General features: G+C 33.0%; 3 protein-coding genes across 5 annotated transcripts; 1 reads left to right on the top strand and 2 right to left on the bottom strand.

Moving 5' to 3' along the window:
* Positions 1–74: 74 nt before the first annotated feature.
* On the bottom strand, positions 75–1,025 carry LOC122578672 (protein P21-like). The gene has a single exon (XM_043750689.1). It carries the CDS (start codon positions 994–996, stop codon positions 319–321), a length of 678 nt encoding a protein of 225 aa, XP_043606624.1. The 5' UTR covers positions 997–1,025; the 3' UTR covers positions 75–318.
* A 3,644-nt stretch (positions 1,026–4,669) lies between these two features.
* On the top strand, positions 4,670–13,576 carry LOC122578573 (beta-xylosidase/alpha-L-arabinofuranosidase 1-like). Of its 3 annotated transcripts, XM_043750557.1 has the most exons (6): positions 4,670–4,685; positions 10,861–11,492; positions 11,640–11,809; positions 11,888–12,336; positions 12,419–12,829; positions 13,002–13,576. In XM_043750557.1, exons 2-6 carry the CDS (start codon positions 11,229–11,231, stop codon positions 13,574–13,576), a joined length of 1,869 nt encoding a protein of 622 aa, XP_043606492.1. In that variant the 5' UTR covers positions 4,670–4,685; positions 10,861–11,228. The 3 variants fall into 3 exon arrangements, with proteins under 3 accessions (XP_043606492.1, XP_043606490.1, XP_043606489.1); XM_043750555.1 differs by lacking the exon at positions 4,670–4,685 and having other exon boundaries at positions 10,842–11,492; XM_043750554.1 differs by lacking the exon at positions 4,670–4,685 and having other exon boundaries at positions 10,842–11,492; positions 11,867–12,336.
* Positions 6,254–6,964, bottom strand: LOC122578574 (thaumatin-like protein). The gene has a single exon (XM_043750558.1). It carries the CDS (start codon positions 6,962–6,964, stop codon positions 6,293–6,295), a length of 672 nt encoding a protein of 223 aa, XP_043606493.1. The 3' UTR covers positions 6,254–6,292.
* Positions 13,577–14,975: the final 1,399 nt, after the last annotated feature.

Below are 14,975 nucleotides of genomic sequence, written 5' to 3'. Positions count from 1 at the left end.
CAAGACTCGAACCCAGAACCTCTCCTAGGAAATAATCACTTTATCAATGAGAATAATCACATATATGCATGCAGTACTCCAATAATTCTGGGGTTATTATTTATTAAGATAAAAGATCGCAATACCGAGATTATTAAGATAAAACATCGCAATACATTTTACATAATGATATTATTATAGCATTAATAAGGAAGAACCCTTCGTATTAGATTATCATCTTATCTTATTCACCGTACGTACGTATTCGATCGGTGTTTAATTAGGTAATTAAGTTCTTAAGTAATTATTTCTTAATCCAGTGGCCGGATGACGGATCGATCAAGGGCAAAAGACGACTTTATAGTTGGTTCCTCCGGGGCACGTAAAAGTACTGGTGGCGTCATCCTTAGGATAACTATAAGCATCGGGACACCGCTCTTTGAAAAACCTCGAATAAGTAGTTGGTCCGCAATTTCCAGAGTTACAACAATATTCATCGGTCTTGAACACGGTACAGGGGTTATTGCACCCACCAGGAGCCCGTAACTCGTTAGGGCACTGCCCGTTGATGTCTGCACGACATACAATGCCCCGAGTGCACCCACCTGAAGTCGGGCTAAATTCCAATGGCACGTTGAATCCATCGACAAGAGATATGTCAATGAAATCAAGATTATTGAATTGATTCAAACCAAACTCGGCTAGGGAGTTAGGTGGTGTGCCATAGTTTTGGCACTCGAGGCGACCATTGCAGTCACCGGTTTCACACCGTCCTTGACCAGAACCATCAAAGTTGCAATTGGTTCGGGGCCATACACGGCCTCCTTGGGTACCAGCTGGGACGTTTAAAGACCAAGACTGGCCCGAATTAAGCTGCCGTCCCCCACCAGGCACAGCCCCTGCCCAAACGGTGTACGGACAGTTGTTTCGGATGTCAAAGACCGCGGCATTGGCAATCTGGAAAACAAAAGGCAAAAGAAGCAAACAAGTGAAAATGGTTGAGAATATTGGAGTCATTTTTGCAGTTGTGTGGATGAATGTAAGGTGGTACTAAGCGTTGTTTATATAGGCAACTAACGATATATGGGTTAGAAACTTCAAATTAACTTAAGACCAGTTGAATTCATTGGCCCGGCATTTACGTAAAACTATATATATTCTACGTCGTGTACGTGGAATATATGTTAGCAGACTATCAGTTTGCTTTGAATTTAACTATATATGTCGGGGAAAGGTTAGGTAAAGTATGCATTACCTAATTTAGGTAAAGTGGGGGATTATGTAAAATTCAGGGGCTATGTATGTTTATTAAATTTGAAGGTTTAATTTGTAACTTTTTTTAAAGTGACAATATGTAAGCTTAGATAAAGTTGCGGGATTATTTTCACATATATGTTTATATTAATTGTGATCATAGGAACTTCACTTACGTGTACGTTTCTAAATACTGTAGTGTACTATTCAATTCAATAATGTAGCTCTAATGCTTAGGTATCAGTTAGTCAAAACACTCTATATGATTTGATATCTCGTTATTTTCTCTGATCCTTCGTCTTGATCCTACGTTTTAAAATACTGTAGTGTACTATAATTTGTTAATCTGAGTTTTTACTTTTGAAAGGTAGCTAGCTAACACCCCTAGTTTTCTCTCAGGCTTAATGGATATAACATAACTAAGACCCACTTATCAAATTTGCATTTGCTAGGACTTGAATCTTAATTTACTAATCCAAGAAGAAACCACATGTAGAAATCTCCACGACCAGTAGTGTGCTAACTGCTAAGACGACCCCAATGGTGGTTAGGAGTTGATCAATAAAATTATCTTCATTCCTATCATTTAATTCATTGAATACAGATACATATGTGATATATCGTGTTCAAAGAGGTTTAAAAAAATGTTATCGTTTTCCACGAATTTGTTTCACAATACCATCATGCATATGGAATTTGTTTTAATTAGACTTTGCATTATGGATGCTTCGAAAGGACTTCCAATGTTAACATTGAATTATTGATCTTCCTGTACTAATTTAGTATGAAAAGTCAAGAAAGTCTTCCACTAAGAGCAAAAGACTTATGGTTGGGTCGAACGTAACCAATACGCTTAAAACTTACTACACGTTTTTACCCTCTCTATATATTAAACTGAAAATATACGCAGTATTATTATATAGGATAGAGATAAGGAAAAAAAAAAGATATCTTAAGAAAATAAGTTAAAAGAAGATTCGTTTTTGTTTTCTTTATTAAGCTTGTCTTTATGATTTTATTTTATTTTTTTTCCATTTTTTTTTAATTAATTCATTTCAGAAAAACAAAAATAAAAAAATTCCTAATTCAAATTAGAGAGATATACATATAAAGGTACATGTACGCATTTCCCCCTTAAGCGTGTTAATAAGGATATCTAGTGGGAGTGATGGGTCATCGAAGATGATAGGTCATAAAGGGTAATCGGTAATAGGGCGATCTTAACATAACGGGTTCCGCCCTTAATTATCATCATAGCACCTACATAGACTAAACAATTTTCGTCTATGGGCTAAAGACCACGACGGTGGCGACAATTTTTTGGCGGTGACGGTGGTGACGATTATGGGTGGTGATGACGCGCAACGGTAGCGGCGACAGTGGTCATTGGCAGTGGCGGAGGCAGCGTTTGGTGCAGTGTTGGTGGAGACAACGATGAGTAGTGTTGGTTATTGATTTTATGTGGTTTTGATGGATTGTTAAAAATATATTGTTAAAAGGTTAAATTTTAAAATGTAACATACACTCAAAATTTGTTTTTTAATAAAGTATAAATTATAATATACGTAATTATTATATGTATCTACCCATTTCAAGTCTACAATATTACTAGTTAATTAACCCGGCTTCAATCCGGGCTTATTAATAAAAAAAATTTAATATTAAGTTATGTCGATGTCTAAAAACTATGAAATAGTTCAACCATACTCAGAATCTCAAAATAATATACCTTATATTTCAAATATATATAATTAGATAGTCGTTTAAAGAAAAATAATAAATTAGATAGCTACATTTTAATTTACATTAGGCTACAAATGAAATAAATCATTAATTAATTAAAAAATAATTTAAACTTTAAATAGGATGATGTCATAAATCAAGAAAATAGAAAAGAAATACTTGATATAAATAAGTACTCGTATAATATTGACAAGTAAGCATTATTTAAAGAATAATAATGTCATAAGAATCTTATTTTATTTATATAATAGATTTTTGGCCAATTTAAAAAAAAAAAAAAAAATCAATTGGATGGAGATCCTTTGTTGTATCATTTAATACCCAATCATTATATCACAAAATATACGTTAGGTATGATATATCTTTGCTTTAAAAATAAAAATGTGTTAATGAGCTGTGATAAAGTTATTAGTGTATATTATTTTATGATAAAGAAATACGAGTAATCATCATCCTAACCATCAAAAAGAAACACCGTTAATTTTTAATTAATGATATGTCAATTTATTAATTCATCGTTAACTTAAAATTTTTGACTTCACTATTATTTAATCCTCCAAGTTTTCTCATTATTCAATTTTTGATTATGTCAATTTTGCAATATTTAAATTTATATTTTTACTAATCATTTTCATTAAAGAAATTAATCTAAAAATTTGTATTTTTTAACCAACTTGTAGAATTTTTTTTATATAAAAAATTTAGAATCATTACTATCTTAATAATATTACATTAGAATAAGACATGTTATACCATGTTATAGAATTATTATTGAACTAGTATTATACGCGGCCGTTGGCCAGGGATAACAAACGTTAAGTCGTTAATTGTGTTTTTATTCAATAAAAATTTGCTAAATATTGTTTTTTGCAAATTGATGTACTAAAACCTAACACAGTTGGTCGGAGATAACAAATACTAAATGATTTTTTATTTGAATAAACCGTTAAAGAAACTTTTAAAAACTAATAACCAAAGTATAAAGTCGTAGTCAAAAAATCAATCCAAAAGTTATTGCATTATCATGTATCATAATTGAAATGGATTGTAAACATCCAAAAACCAATAAAATATAAAAGTTAGTTAAATTCATGAGGGGAAAAAAACATAAAAAGAAAAAAACTCCTACAATGATAAAATACAAAGTTTACTATATATAATAACTAAACTTAATTGTTTGAAATAACTATAACTATATTATTATATATAATAAAAGTTACTTTTCAAGTTTGACATTCAAATAAAAAAAATAAACAGTTTTAGTACATATAATTCACCAAAGCCCTAAATTATGACACTTGAGGATGGTTTAAAAAAAAAAAATCCTTTAAGAAACAATATTGAAAAAACATAAAAAAAAACCCAGGTGGAGGACCGAAGTCAGGCTTCAGATTCCGAAGGTATGGGCGTTTGCCACTCCAACTAATTGTAACTTTGTTTTAAGTTTGCTATATCTAATATCTAATATATATATACTAGTGTTCAGGTCCGTCCAATGGATAGGTAGTCTCAAAATATATTAATCAAAGCTAAAAATTGTAATTCAAATATATTAAACAGATATACCAAAATCAACTTGAAAATTTGCTAGCTGAATAGTTACACCTCCGGTCAAAATACTCCAAAAATTATCCGTCCAAAGAAGAAACATACGAAAGTTAACTCCATATAAATATTGATTCCAATTTACCTTTTTTTTTCCAACTTTAGTTAAATAAAAAATTTACAGTTTCTTATATTTTAAAAGTGTAAACTATATAAAAGTATAATTAATTATTTTTAAACTGGCTTAAAGTGTAAATTGGTGATGGAAAATCAAAAAGTGTACGTTGATTAATTTAAATTGGGTTAAAGTGTAAATTGGTGATGAAAAACCAAAAAGTGTAAATTAATTGTTTTAGATTGGGGTTAAAGTGTAAATTGGTGATGGAAAACCAAAAAGTGTAAATTAATTTAGATTTATACTAAAAAATTAGAAGATTAATAAGAAGGGAGGATTAGACTCAAGAAGGTGGATTAGGGGTGCCAAGTGTACCCCCAACCCCCTCTTTTAGTTATATTATATATATATATATATTAATATGTAATTTTACGGAAATTATCGTTCACCTGAAAAATCTTTAAATAGGTAGTAATGATATCTAAATTAACAAACTTTTAATTTAAGTGGTTATTTAAGACTATATTTTAATCTTTTGATAAAAACTATATTTCTATGTTCGATGTAAAATCAAACACATATATTGAACTACCTAATTATCAATATAGATATTAAAAGAAACTAAGATATTGCACATAAGGATTCTACCTAATTATCGATATAGATATTAAAAGAAACTAAGATATTGCACATAAGGATAAGATTAATGTGAGAACTAAAATATAAAAAAACCGTGAATCAAAATGTAAGAGAATCGTGAGAACCATTAGTTTTCCTCTTTCTAATTTTTAGTATGGTTTTTTTATTTTGATTTTTGATTTTTTATTTTTGAGGAACTTTTTTGTTTTTTATTCTCTTTTAACAAAACCCATTCCAACAAACAAAATAATATTTTTAAAAAAAAATCATATGGGTTACGTGTTGAAAACGTATAGATACGGTACGGGCGTTGCCCTCATCCGTTCTAAAGGGGTTGTCACCGAACGCATATAAGAATGATATGGATTTGATGTGCGACGATCTAAAAGATGGTGACGGTTTGATACAGTATGGGCGTAGCCCTTGGAGATATTTTTTAGTGGTTCTCATGGTTCTCACCATTATTTTGATTCTCACTTGCTCCCTTCACTTTTTATATATATAGGAAAAAGTTCATGTGAGAACCATTTGAATTAATATAACCACATGAGCCTTTAAATTATAATTTGATGTTCATATATGAATGATATATATGTACAAATTCATTCACATATGAATCGATTAATTTATATTTCATATTACCTATGTTCATAGATGAACGGTTCTTACATGAAACCTATATATGTGTGTGTGTTTTGAATGTATTCAAAACTTAAATTTTTGTTAGCCGGAAAATATGATAGATAGAAAATCACGATGCTGTTACATCATGAATTCATGAGCATTATTAATGAAAAGGTAAAACATAGAACGATAATCATATCAAAACACAAGGAAGAAGAGACTATAAATTATAAGTCTATCATCTTATTCTATTTAATTACTCGTACCATATATTAATATAATGCATTTATGAATGATCACTTTGTTATTCTTGTTATTATTATAGTTATACATATAGATATATATTTAGAGCAAGTTTCACGTTCATAGTCAAGTGGCCGGGTGATGGATCGATCAAGGGCAAAACACGACTTTATAGTTGGTTCCACCGGGGCACGTAAAAGTACTAGTGGCATCATCCTTAGGATAACTATACGCATCACGACACCGATCTTTGAAAAACTTTGAAAAACTAGTCGGCCCGCAACTTCCAGAGTTACAACAATATTGATCGGTCTTGAACACGGTACACGGGTTGTTACACCCACCGGGAGCCCGTAACTGGTTAGGACACTGCCCATTGATGTCTGCGCGACATACAATGCCCCGAGTGCACCCTCCAGAAGTCGGACTAAATTCCATGGGCACGTTGAACCCGTCCACAAGAGATATGTCAAAGAAATCAAGATTATTGAACTGATTCAAAGCATACTCGGCCAACGTGTTAGGTGGCATACCATAGTTTTGGCATTGGAGACGACCGTTGCAGTCACCAGTTTCACACCGCCCTCGACCAGAACCATCAAAGTTGCATTTGGTTCGTGGCCATATACGGGCTCCTTTGGTGCCAGCTGGGACGTTTAAAGACCAAGATTGGCCTGGATTAAGTTGTCTTCCACCACCCGGCACAGCACCAGCCCAAACAGTGTATGGACAGTTGTTTCGAATGTCAAAAATGGCTGCGTTGGCAACATGAAAAACAACAAAAGGCAAAAGAAGGAAAGTGAAACTAGTGAAGGTGGTCATTTTGGTAGTGAGTGAATGTAAAATGAGAGTTAAGCCTTGTTTATATAGGTGAAGACGGGTTAGAATTTTGTGACAATAGAAATGGAATTAATGAATGCGTAAATTGAATTAGAAATTTCAAACCGTACGTATATGTAAGCAGTCGGTCCGTCCTATTATACGTATGTGCATATTATATGGGGAATGATATTTAGACAACAAAATTTTGTCACTGTATTACGTAGTGTATAATTGCATTATGCAGGATTTGTTGTAGATAAATAAAATTTATTGTATGAATATCATTTTCCATATTATGTGTTGGTCTTATTTTCTCCAGTTGTGTGCGTACGTATGTACGTTTGGTTGGTCTTATTTTCTATGCCGTCAACTTTCGAAATACATATTAGTGCCATATACTGTATGATTGTATGACGTAATAAGATAATCAATGGGAATAACGAAAAGTCTAATATGCCTATGTGGCTATGTCTAGAGGTGAAAAAAAACCGGTTCACCGAACCGATTCGAAAGTTAACCTATAATCGCAACCGGTTAGTAACCGATACAGTACAAACCGATTATAGGTTAGGAAAAACCGCCGGTTAGTAATCGATTTGCACTTTCAAAACCAAAAACCGATTCCTAATTGGTTAAGCGATAATCGGTTTTTATTTTTAGTTTTAACCGGTTAATCGATTAATTATATATAATTGGGATTGTTTTCTATTTTATACTTACCACTCACCACTTACTAAGTGATATATATATATATATATATATATATATATATATACATCGAGATATAAAAAGAAAAATGAAGTCACATACATCTGGAAAGAAAGAAAAAAGCATCGGAGACCGGAGAAAGAACCAACTGATCACTTCTTCAAGATCATCACAACTATTACGTATTGTGTGGCTGTGTGTGTATGTGTGTTCCACTAACCGCCCAGACATATATATATATATATATATACATCGATATATGTGGCGGCCATGAGGGGTAGATGATGATGAAGAAAAGTGGTGTTATCAGTGGTGTTTGTAGGTAGATCCAGACGGAACAACTTGTTTTATGTTGAAAAAGAAAACCCCTTTTGGCTTATATATTATTGATAGTGGGCGCTTAAAAAAAATAACCTATTAGGTTAACCGGTATCGGTTAACTGGTTATTATTAACCGAAACCGATTACACCGGTTATAGTTTTTTAAAACCCAAACCGGTTATTAACCGGTACCGGTTAACCATAATCGGTTTTTTTTTTAAATAACCGGAATCGGTTACTAAAAAAAATAACCGGAACCGGTTAACTGGTATTTGCACCTCTAGCTATGTCTAGATCCTAGAACAAGCACAAGCCCATTAAATAGTAGTCCACTATAGTTAGCCCATTATTCTTTAAATAGCCCACGCCGACCAGCTTATAAGAATATCAATTTAGTATACTGGTCAGCCTGGTCTACAATAAAAATCAAGAAACATACGTAATTAAAAGTATTCTAATTGTTCATCATAACTCGTACGTGTTTTATAGAGGGAGCCACATGAGGTTTTTTCAATTAAATATTGTCGGTTCGGACCCAAGTTTGGGTGTAATAAGATTATATCTCGACAAGGTGGACTACTTGCCCTCTTGTAGCTGGATTTCCGACTCTTTGGAGTTTATTCACAATCAATGAATTAATAAAAGTTTTTACCTAATCTCTATACTAAATAAAAGAATATTGTTATGACATCAGTATTCTATATAAATAGCTGATTTGTCATCTTCAAATTCATTCTTAAAAGATTTTTCTTTTTTATTTTATTACTTATGATGTCATATATATATAAGCACTTTTTTTTTTAAAATTTATTTCATTTTTATTTTTGTTATTTTATTGAAGGTGAAGGGTCTCTCTAACGCGAACCCGGTAATTAAGATAACGTATGTTAGACCCTTTGTTGCGAGTAATCCACACTTTTAAACAAAAAATTACGTAAAACTTATAATTGAAAGATGTTTCTCCATCTTTTTAGAGCATAGTATAAAATTATTTTTAACATACAGCTGGAATTTGAAATTTGATATCTTTAAATACAAATTTTAGCCGTTCTTTAAACAAATGATTGATTTTTTAGGCTATTTCTATATTATTTATATATATGACATCATAAATAAATAAACATTTTTTTAATATATATGACATCATGATTAAATAAAAAGAATTTTTAATTGAAATATGGATTTGCCACATAAACAACTTTTTAATAATACCTATAAAAAACAATAACATATATTCAGGGACCACGGTTCCTAAAAAAATCAAGAGAGGGATTGTCGTTGTAAAAAGTAACAAACCACGGGAATCATTCTTGCATTTAACTCTAACTTTTATTATTATGTTCGGATTAATTAGCTAGTATATAATATAATAAAGAATATATATGGAGTTACATACAAAAGATGTTGTCACTTTATTCTTAGTAACTTTATTGGTAGTGTTAGAAATTAAGAAAGAAAAATTTGTAAATTTACCTTTAAAATTAGAATGTACAGTTATTTTTAACATCCATTATTTAAAAAATATATTACGTACAAGTTTGTATAAAAATCAACAAAATATACTACTCATTTTGGTTAAGAAATGGTGTTAAATAATGTACGTAATCATCTTAATTGGCCGGCATCATTTTTGTAATTAGTACGTACTTTAATGAATGGGTATATGACATATTTTTCTTTTCATCAACTTAATTGGCGCGTCAATAATGACTAGTCCAACTGGTTAGAGACATCTCAAGTTTTATCCAAGATCTTGACTTCGCTCCTTAAGGATGACAAGTCTTGGGGTTTTTTTCTCCGAATACTTGTAACGGCCCATGATCAAAATCTCGTTGTCTAGGGTATGTCCAAGACTTCATCATTATATGGTAAGGTTTCCCTAACGTTGCATATCGACCGAATGTTCGAAAAAGTAATTACTGGCGCATACTAACTCTTCTTATTTGTTACGACTTACCATTTGAAGGGTTTCCGAGTGGCAGAAAATTAGAACACGTACGTACGTACTATTGAGTATTGACCCAAATATTTTTATAATTTTATTTATTATATATTAAAGATTTAGTAGTGTTACTATAACAATTTTCGATATATATACATTCTTTTTATTATTGTAGTAATAGAAATTTATTCACTGGATTTTTGTGATCATAATATGTTTGTTAGGAGGTTTTATGTTTTCCGTCAATTTTGCCGTACATCCTTTTGGCAAGATTATGCATGGTAGAACATGTATTATGTATGAGTGTTGTGTTTTTATAAATTTTTAATTTTTTTCTCGGTTTTACCTAATGTTGAGTTTGATCCTTATGAATGACAAGGATTGAGGTTTTCTTTCCGAATACTTGTAAGTTGTAATGGCCTATGGTCAGTTGTCTAGGGTACATGCACGGATTCCCTATTATACGGTAAAGTTTACCTGATTTCGTATCCCGACTGAATGTTAAAAAAAATATTCATTTAGGAAAGCAACGATTATAATCAATTGAGATAATTATAGCTCAATATATTTTTGAAAACGTGTTATCTTAATTTGTCTCAAATATTATACTAGCAAAAACACAAGAAAGTTAGTTATAAGAAAACTGTTGACATTAATATACAACTAGTTGTGTATCCAAACTCTAAAAACTCCTAAATACTCGGATTTCAAAATGCTAGATAATGTCATGAAGTAGTTTTAGTAAATTTCAAAACTTAACCACTTCTTAATCTATAATAAATGGTTAATTTTCAGCCCTGCCTATATAACCCTGTTCTCACTACCCATCAATATCTCGTTATCCTCTTGAACCCATTCATGGCATTCCCAAAAGCTATAGCCATTCTTCTTCTTCTCACCATTTTCTTGTCATGCAATATCACAGCTTCCACCAAAAACTTGCCGCTTTTTGCGTGCAACACCAACGAAAACCCAACCTACAAAAGCTTTGCATTTTGTGATACCTCATTAGATATTAAAACAAGGGTGAATGATTTAACCAAGAGACTAACATTAGAAGAAAAAGTTGGCTTCTTGGTAAACAATGCTAGTAGCATCCGCCATCTTGGAATACCTGGCTACAAATGGTGGTCCGAGGCTTTACATGGTGTATCTAACGTCGGGCCAGCCACTTATTTCTCTAATGTGATCCCTGGAGCTACCAGCTTCCCTCAAGTTATTCTAACTGCGGCTTCATTCAATCAAACTTTGTTTAAAACCATTGGAAAGGTGGTTTCAACTGAAGCTAGAGCAATGTATAATGCTGGGTTAGCAGGGTTAACCTACTGGTCACCAAATGTGAATATTTTTCGTGATCCACGATGGGGAAGAGGGCAAGAAACTCCTGGAGAAGATCCGATCTTAACAAGTAAATATGCAATAGATTATGTTCAAGGTCTGCAAGAAAGAGATGATGGTGATAAAAATCGTTTAAAAGTTGCAGCCTGCTGTAAACATTACACTGCTTATGATGTCGATAACTGGAAAGGCGTTGATCGATATCATTTCAGTGCTACGGTAAGTTTAATTTGCTGTTCATTAAAATATGGATAAGTATAAGAATACATGCATGTCTTGCTTTTCATTTGCTACTTGCAGTATTTCTAGAAATCAATCATGTTTTTATGATGACAGGTATAAAGATTTTTTTTTCTTAATGGTTAGGTTACAAAGCAAGATATGGAGGATACATTTCAACCCCCATTTAGAAACTGCATTGTGAATGGAAATGTTGCGAGTGTTATGTGTTCTTATAACAAAGTTAACGGCAAACCAACCTGTGGTGATAGGGATCTTTTGGAACGCGTTATTCGTGGTGAATGGAAATTAAATGGGTAAGGTATTGAAAAATAGTTTGTAAACACTACAAGTACGTTTTTTAAGATAATCAGCTTTCGAGTGGTGGTCTGCAGGTACATAAGTTCCGACTGTGATTCACTCGACGTCATGTTCAGATCACAGCACTGGGCCCAAACCCCAGAAGAAATTGCAGCGGATGCATTGAATGCAGGTTTGGACCTCAACTGCGGGGACTTTCTAAAGTTTAACACATTAGGCGCGGTACAAGGTGGCCTAGTGAAAGAAACAGTTGTTGACAGGGCTGTTTCAAACAACTTTGCTACACTTATGAGACTAGGATATTTTGATGGTAACCCAAGAAAGCAGTTGTATGGTAACCTTGGCCCAAAAGATGTGTGCAGCCCGGCTCACCAAGAGCTAGCCCGTGAAGCAGCTAGACAAGGAATTGTGTTGCTTAAAAACAGGCCTAGTTCATTACCATTATCTCCAACTTCTATCAAATCTCTAGCAGTAATTGGCCCCAATGCTAATGTCACAACAACCATGATTGGCAACTATGCAGGTATATATACATATATTTACTCCTGATCAAGATATATATTGGCGAGTGTTTACTGGGTAAGATTTAGAAAGTTGAATTTCAGGGATTCCATGCAAATATACGACTCCTCTACAAGGTCTATCAGCCTCCGTTAAGACTGTTTACCAATCAGGATGCCGTAATATAGGATGTGCTACAGCGCAATTTAACAGAGCAAAGAAAGCGGCTGCTGCAGCTGATGCTGTGGTTCTAGTAATGGGTGATGATCTCTCTGAAGAGGCAGAGGGTCGAGATAGAACCAGTGTAAGTCTTCCTGGACAACAAAACCGTCTTATTACAGAAGTTGCATCCGTGGCTAAAGGACCCGTGATTCTTGTTATTATGTCTGGGGGTGGAATGGATATTGGATTTGCAAAGAAGAATACGAAGATTGGTAGCATTTTATGGGTCGGGTTACCTGGTGAAGCTGGTGGAGCTGCATTAGCTGACATCATTTATGGACGATATAATCCAAGTAAGATATAACATTTTCATCAAGTGAGGGGTGTTTGGGTTTTGATACTAATTATCTGATTATAGCCATATAAAATCACAAATTATCTTATTTGTCACTAGATTAAGATAATAATCTGACTATATATATGCAATTTCATTTTAATTATGTTATTTTGGATGTGTTTTTGCAGGTGGAAGATTACCCATGACATGGTATCCGCAATCATTTGCAGACACTGTGAGCATGACAAACATGAATATGAGACCCAACCCAGCCACAGGCCACCCTGGTTACACCTACCGTTTTTACAAAGGTGAAACGGTTTATCAGTTTGGATATGGGTTAAGCTTTTCTCCATTTATTCAACAAGTGGTTCAAGCACCAAAGCTCATTCAAATTCCCCTAGACGAAAATCATGTTTGTAGTTCTTCTGAGTGTCAAACGATTGAAATGGATGATCATCATTGTGGCCATTTAGGATTCAATGTTGTGATTAGGGTAAAGAATGTTGGGAAATTTGAGGGAAGTTATACCGTGTTGTTGTTCTCTTCACCTCCTCAAGTAACTCCGGACGTACCTCAAATCCAACTAGTCGATTTTGAGAAGGTGTCCTTGGCTCCACAACAAGAGAGGTTGGTTAGATTCAATGTGGAAGGTTGCAGACATTTGAGTGTTGTTGATGAGGATGGCAATAGAAAGGTTGCATTGGGGGAGCATGTTCTTCATGTGGAAGATGTTAAACATTCTTTAACTCTAAAGATTTGATAGGAACTTAAACTTCTACCTCTTTTCAAATTATTATTACCATTAGGATATATAGTACGAGTAAAAAAGATATACGTGAATGTGCCTAGACGAATTACAAATAAAAATATAATTGTACTTTGAGGGGGTGAATTCTTGCAATTTGTCAGCATCAATATAGTTTTTTTTTTTTTTTTTTTTTTTGAACCAACCCCTGTCTCCATTCTTGGGAGCATTTTGCTCACACCAGGATTTGAACCCAAGACCTCCAGTCTCAGACTCCACCATATACCAATCCATTTATAGTTATCTAATTGCAGATCATTTCCTTCCTACCACAACGAGTAATTAGCACATATAAGTCTTCCACTCATGCTTGCACAAGTGACATTTTTCATTTGCTCTTTTTCTTTAGCCCCAAATTTAGTGAATCAATGACATCAATACAAAGCATGCTGTAATTTTCTTATTAAACGAAGATCGTAACATAATTTCCAGTAAAAACATAGATGTAAATACAAGTATAGTCCCAAGTAAATTATCTTATATATATATATATATATATATACACAAATCCAAGCCTTAAACTAGAAATTATTAAGTACTGTATATATTATGCATCACTCCTGTTGGCTATATATTGGTTGGTTTAAACCAAACCACCCAACGATAAACAGCATACGAAGATTTTAACATAAAATTTCCAACTATAAATTTTTTTTAAATAACTTGGAGTTGGAGTTACCTCAAGGGATGCGTTTTTAGCAAGAAACTACTCATAAGTGCTCCGAATGTGACTTGTTTCTTTGACTGTAAGAGAAACATTTTCATGTCGCCTAGTCTCCCACATTAAGTCAACATAAATTTCCCAAAGAAACTCCTTAACTTTGGAAGAAATATAATATTATACAGCTAAAATATCCCGACCCAATGCACTTAAACCCCAAGAGAAGAATAATGTTTCCTTTCCTCTCTTTAAAGCATTTAGTAGAGATGGTAAAATGGGTGGTCAGACACTAATGGGTCAGTAACTGTTGGTACATTGGATTGACCTGGAAATGGAATACTTGTGTCCGAAAGATTTTATAAATAAACGATTACTGTGTCAAATACACAAATATAAGTCAAATTACTTTTATAAACCATTTTATGTATTTTAACTATATGACCTGTAGCCAGCATAAGTCTGTCAAACAAGACTCCTCTGATAATCATCACAATACACAGATTATTTCTCATGTCCTTTTTGAGAATGTAGTTAAAGAGAACAGTTGTTTGGTTTAACTCTACATTTACATGCATTTGAGAGAAACAAAGTTCTTTTCCGGGAAAAATCTAATGTAATGTTGATTCATTGCATTCTTGTGATATGGTTGTTGTTAGGACGTTTTACTAATTTCTGTCAATTTTACGTACATTT

Source organism: Erigeron canadensis, chromosome 8, assembly GCF_010389155.1.
Source record: "Erigeron canadensis isolate Cc75 chromosome 8, C_canadensis_v1, whole genome shotgun sequence".
NCBI lineage: Eukaryota > Viridiplantae > Streptophyta > Magnoliopsida > Asterales > Asteraceae > Erigeron > Erigeron canadensis.
The sequence above is the reverse complement of the archived record's forward strand: the minus strand, read 5'-3'. Positions and strand labels throughout refer to the sequence as shown.

Excerpts from the sequence above, each read along its gene's own strand:
- LOC122578573 (XM_043750554.1), top strand. The coding sequence starts at position 11,229 with ATGTATAATGCTGGGTTAGCAGGGTTAACCTACTGGTCACCAAATGTG. Across the intron at positions 11,493-11,639 it reads GATATCATTTCAGTGCTACG|GTTACAAAGCAAGATATGGA; the intron begins GTAAGTTTAATT and ends CTTAATGGTTAG. Across the intron at positions 11,810-11,866 it reads GGTGAATGGAAATTAAATGG|CTTTCGAGTGGTGGTCTGCA; the intron begins GTAAGGTATTGA and ends TAAGATAATCAG.
- LOC122578672 (XM_043750689.1), bottom strand. The coding sequence starts at position 996 with ATGACTCCAATATTCTCAACCATTTTCACTTGTTTGCTTCTTTTGCCT.
- LOC122578574 (XM_043750558.1), bottom strand. The coding sequence starts at position 6,964 with ATGACCACCTTCACTAGTTTCACTTTCCTTCTTTTGCCTTTTGTTGTT.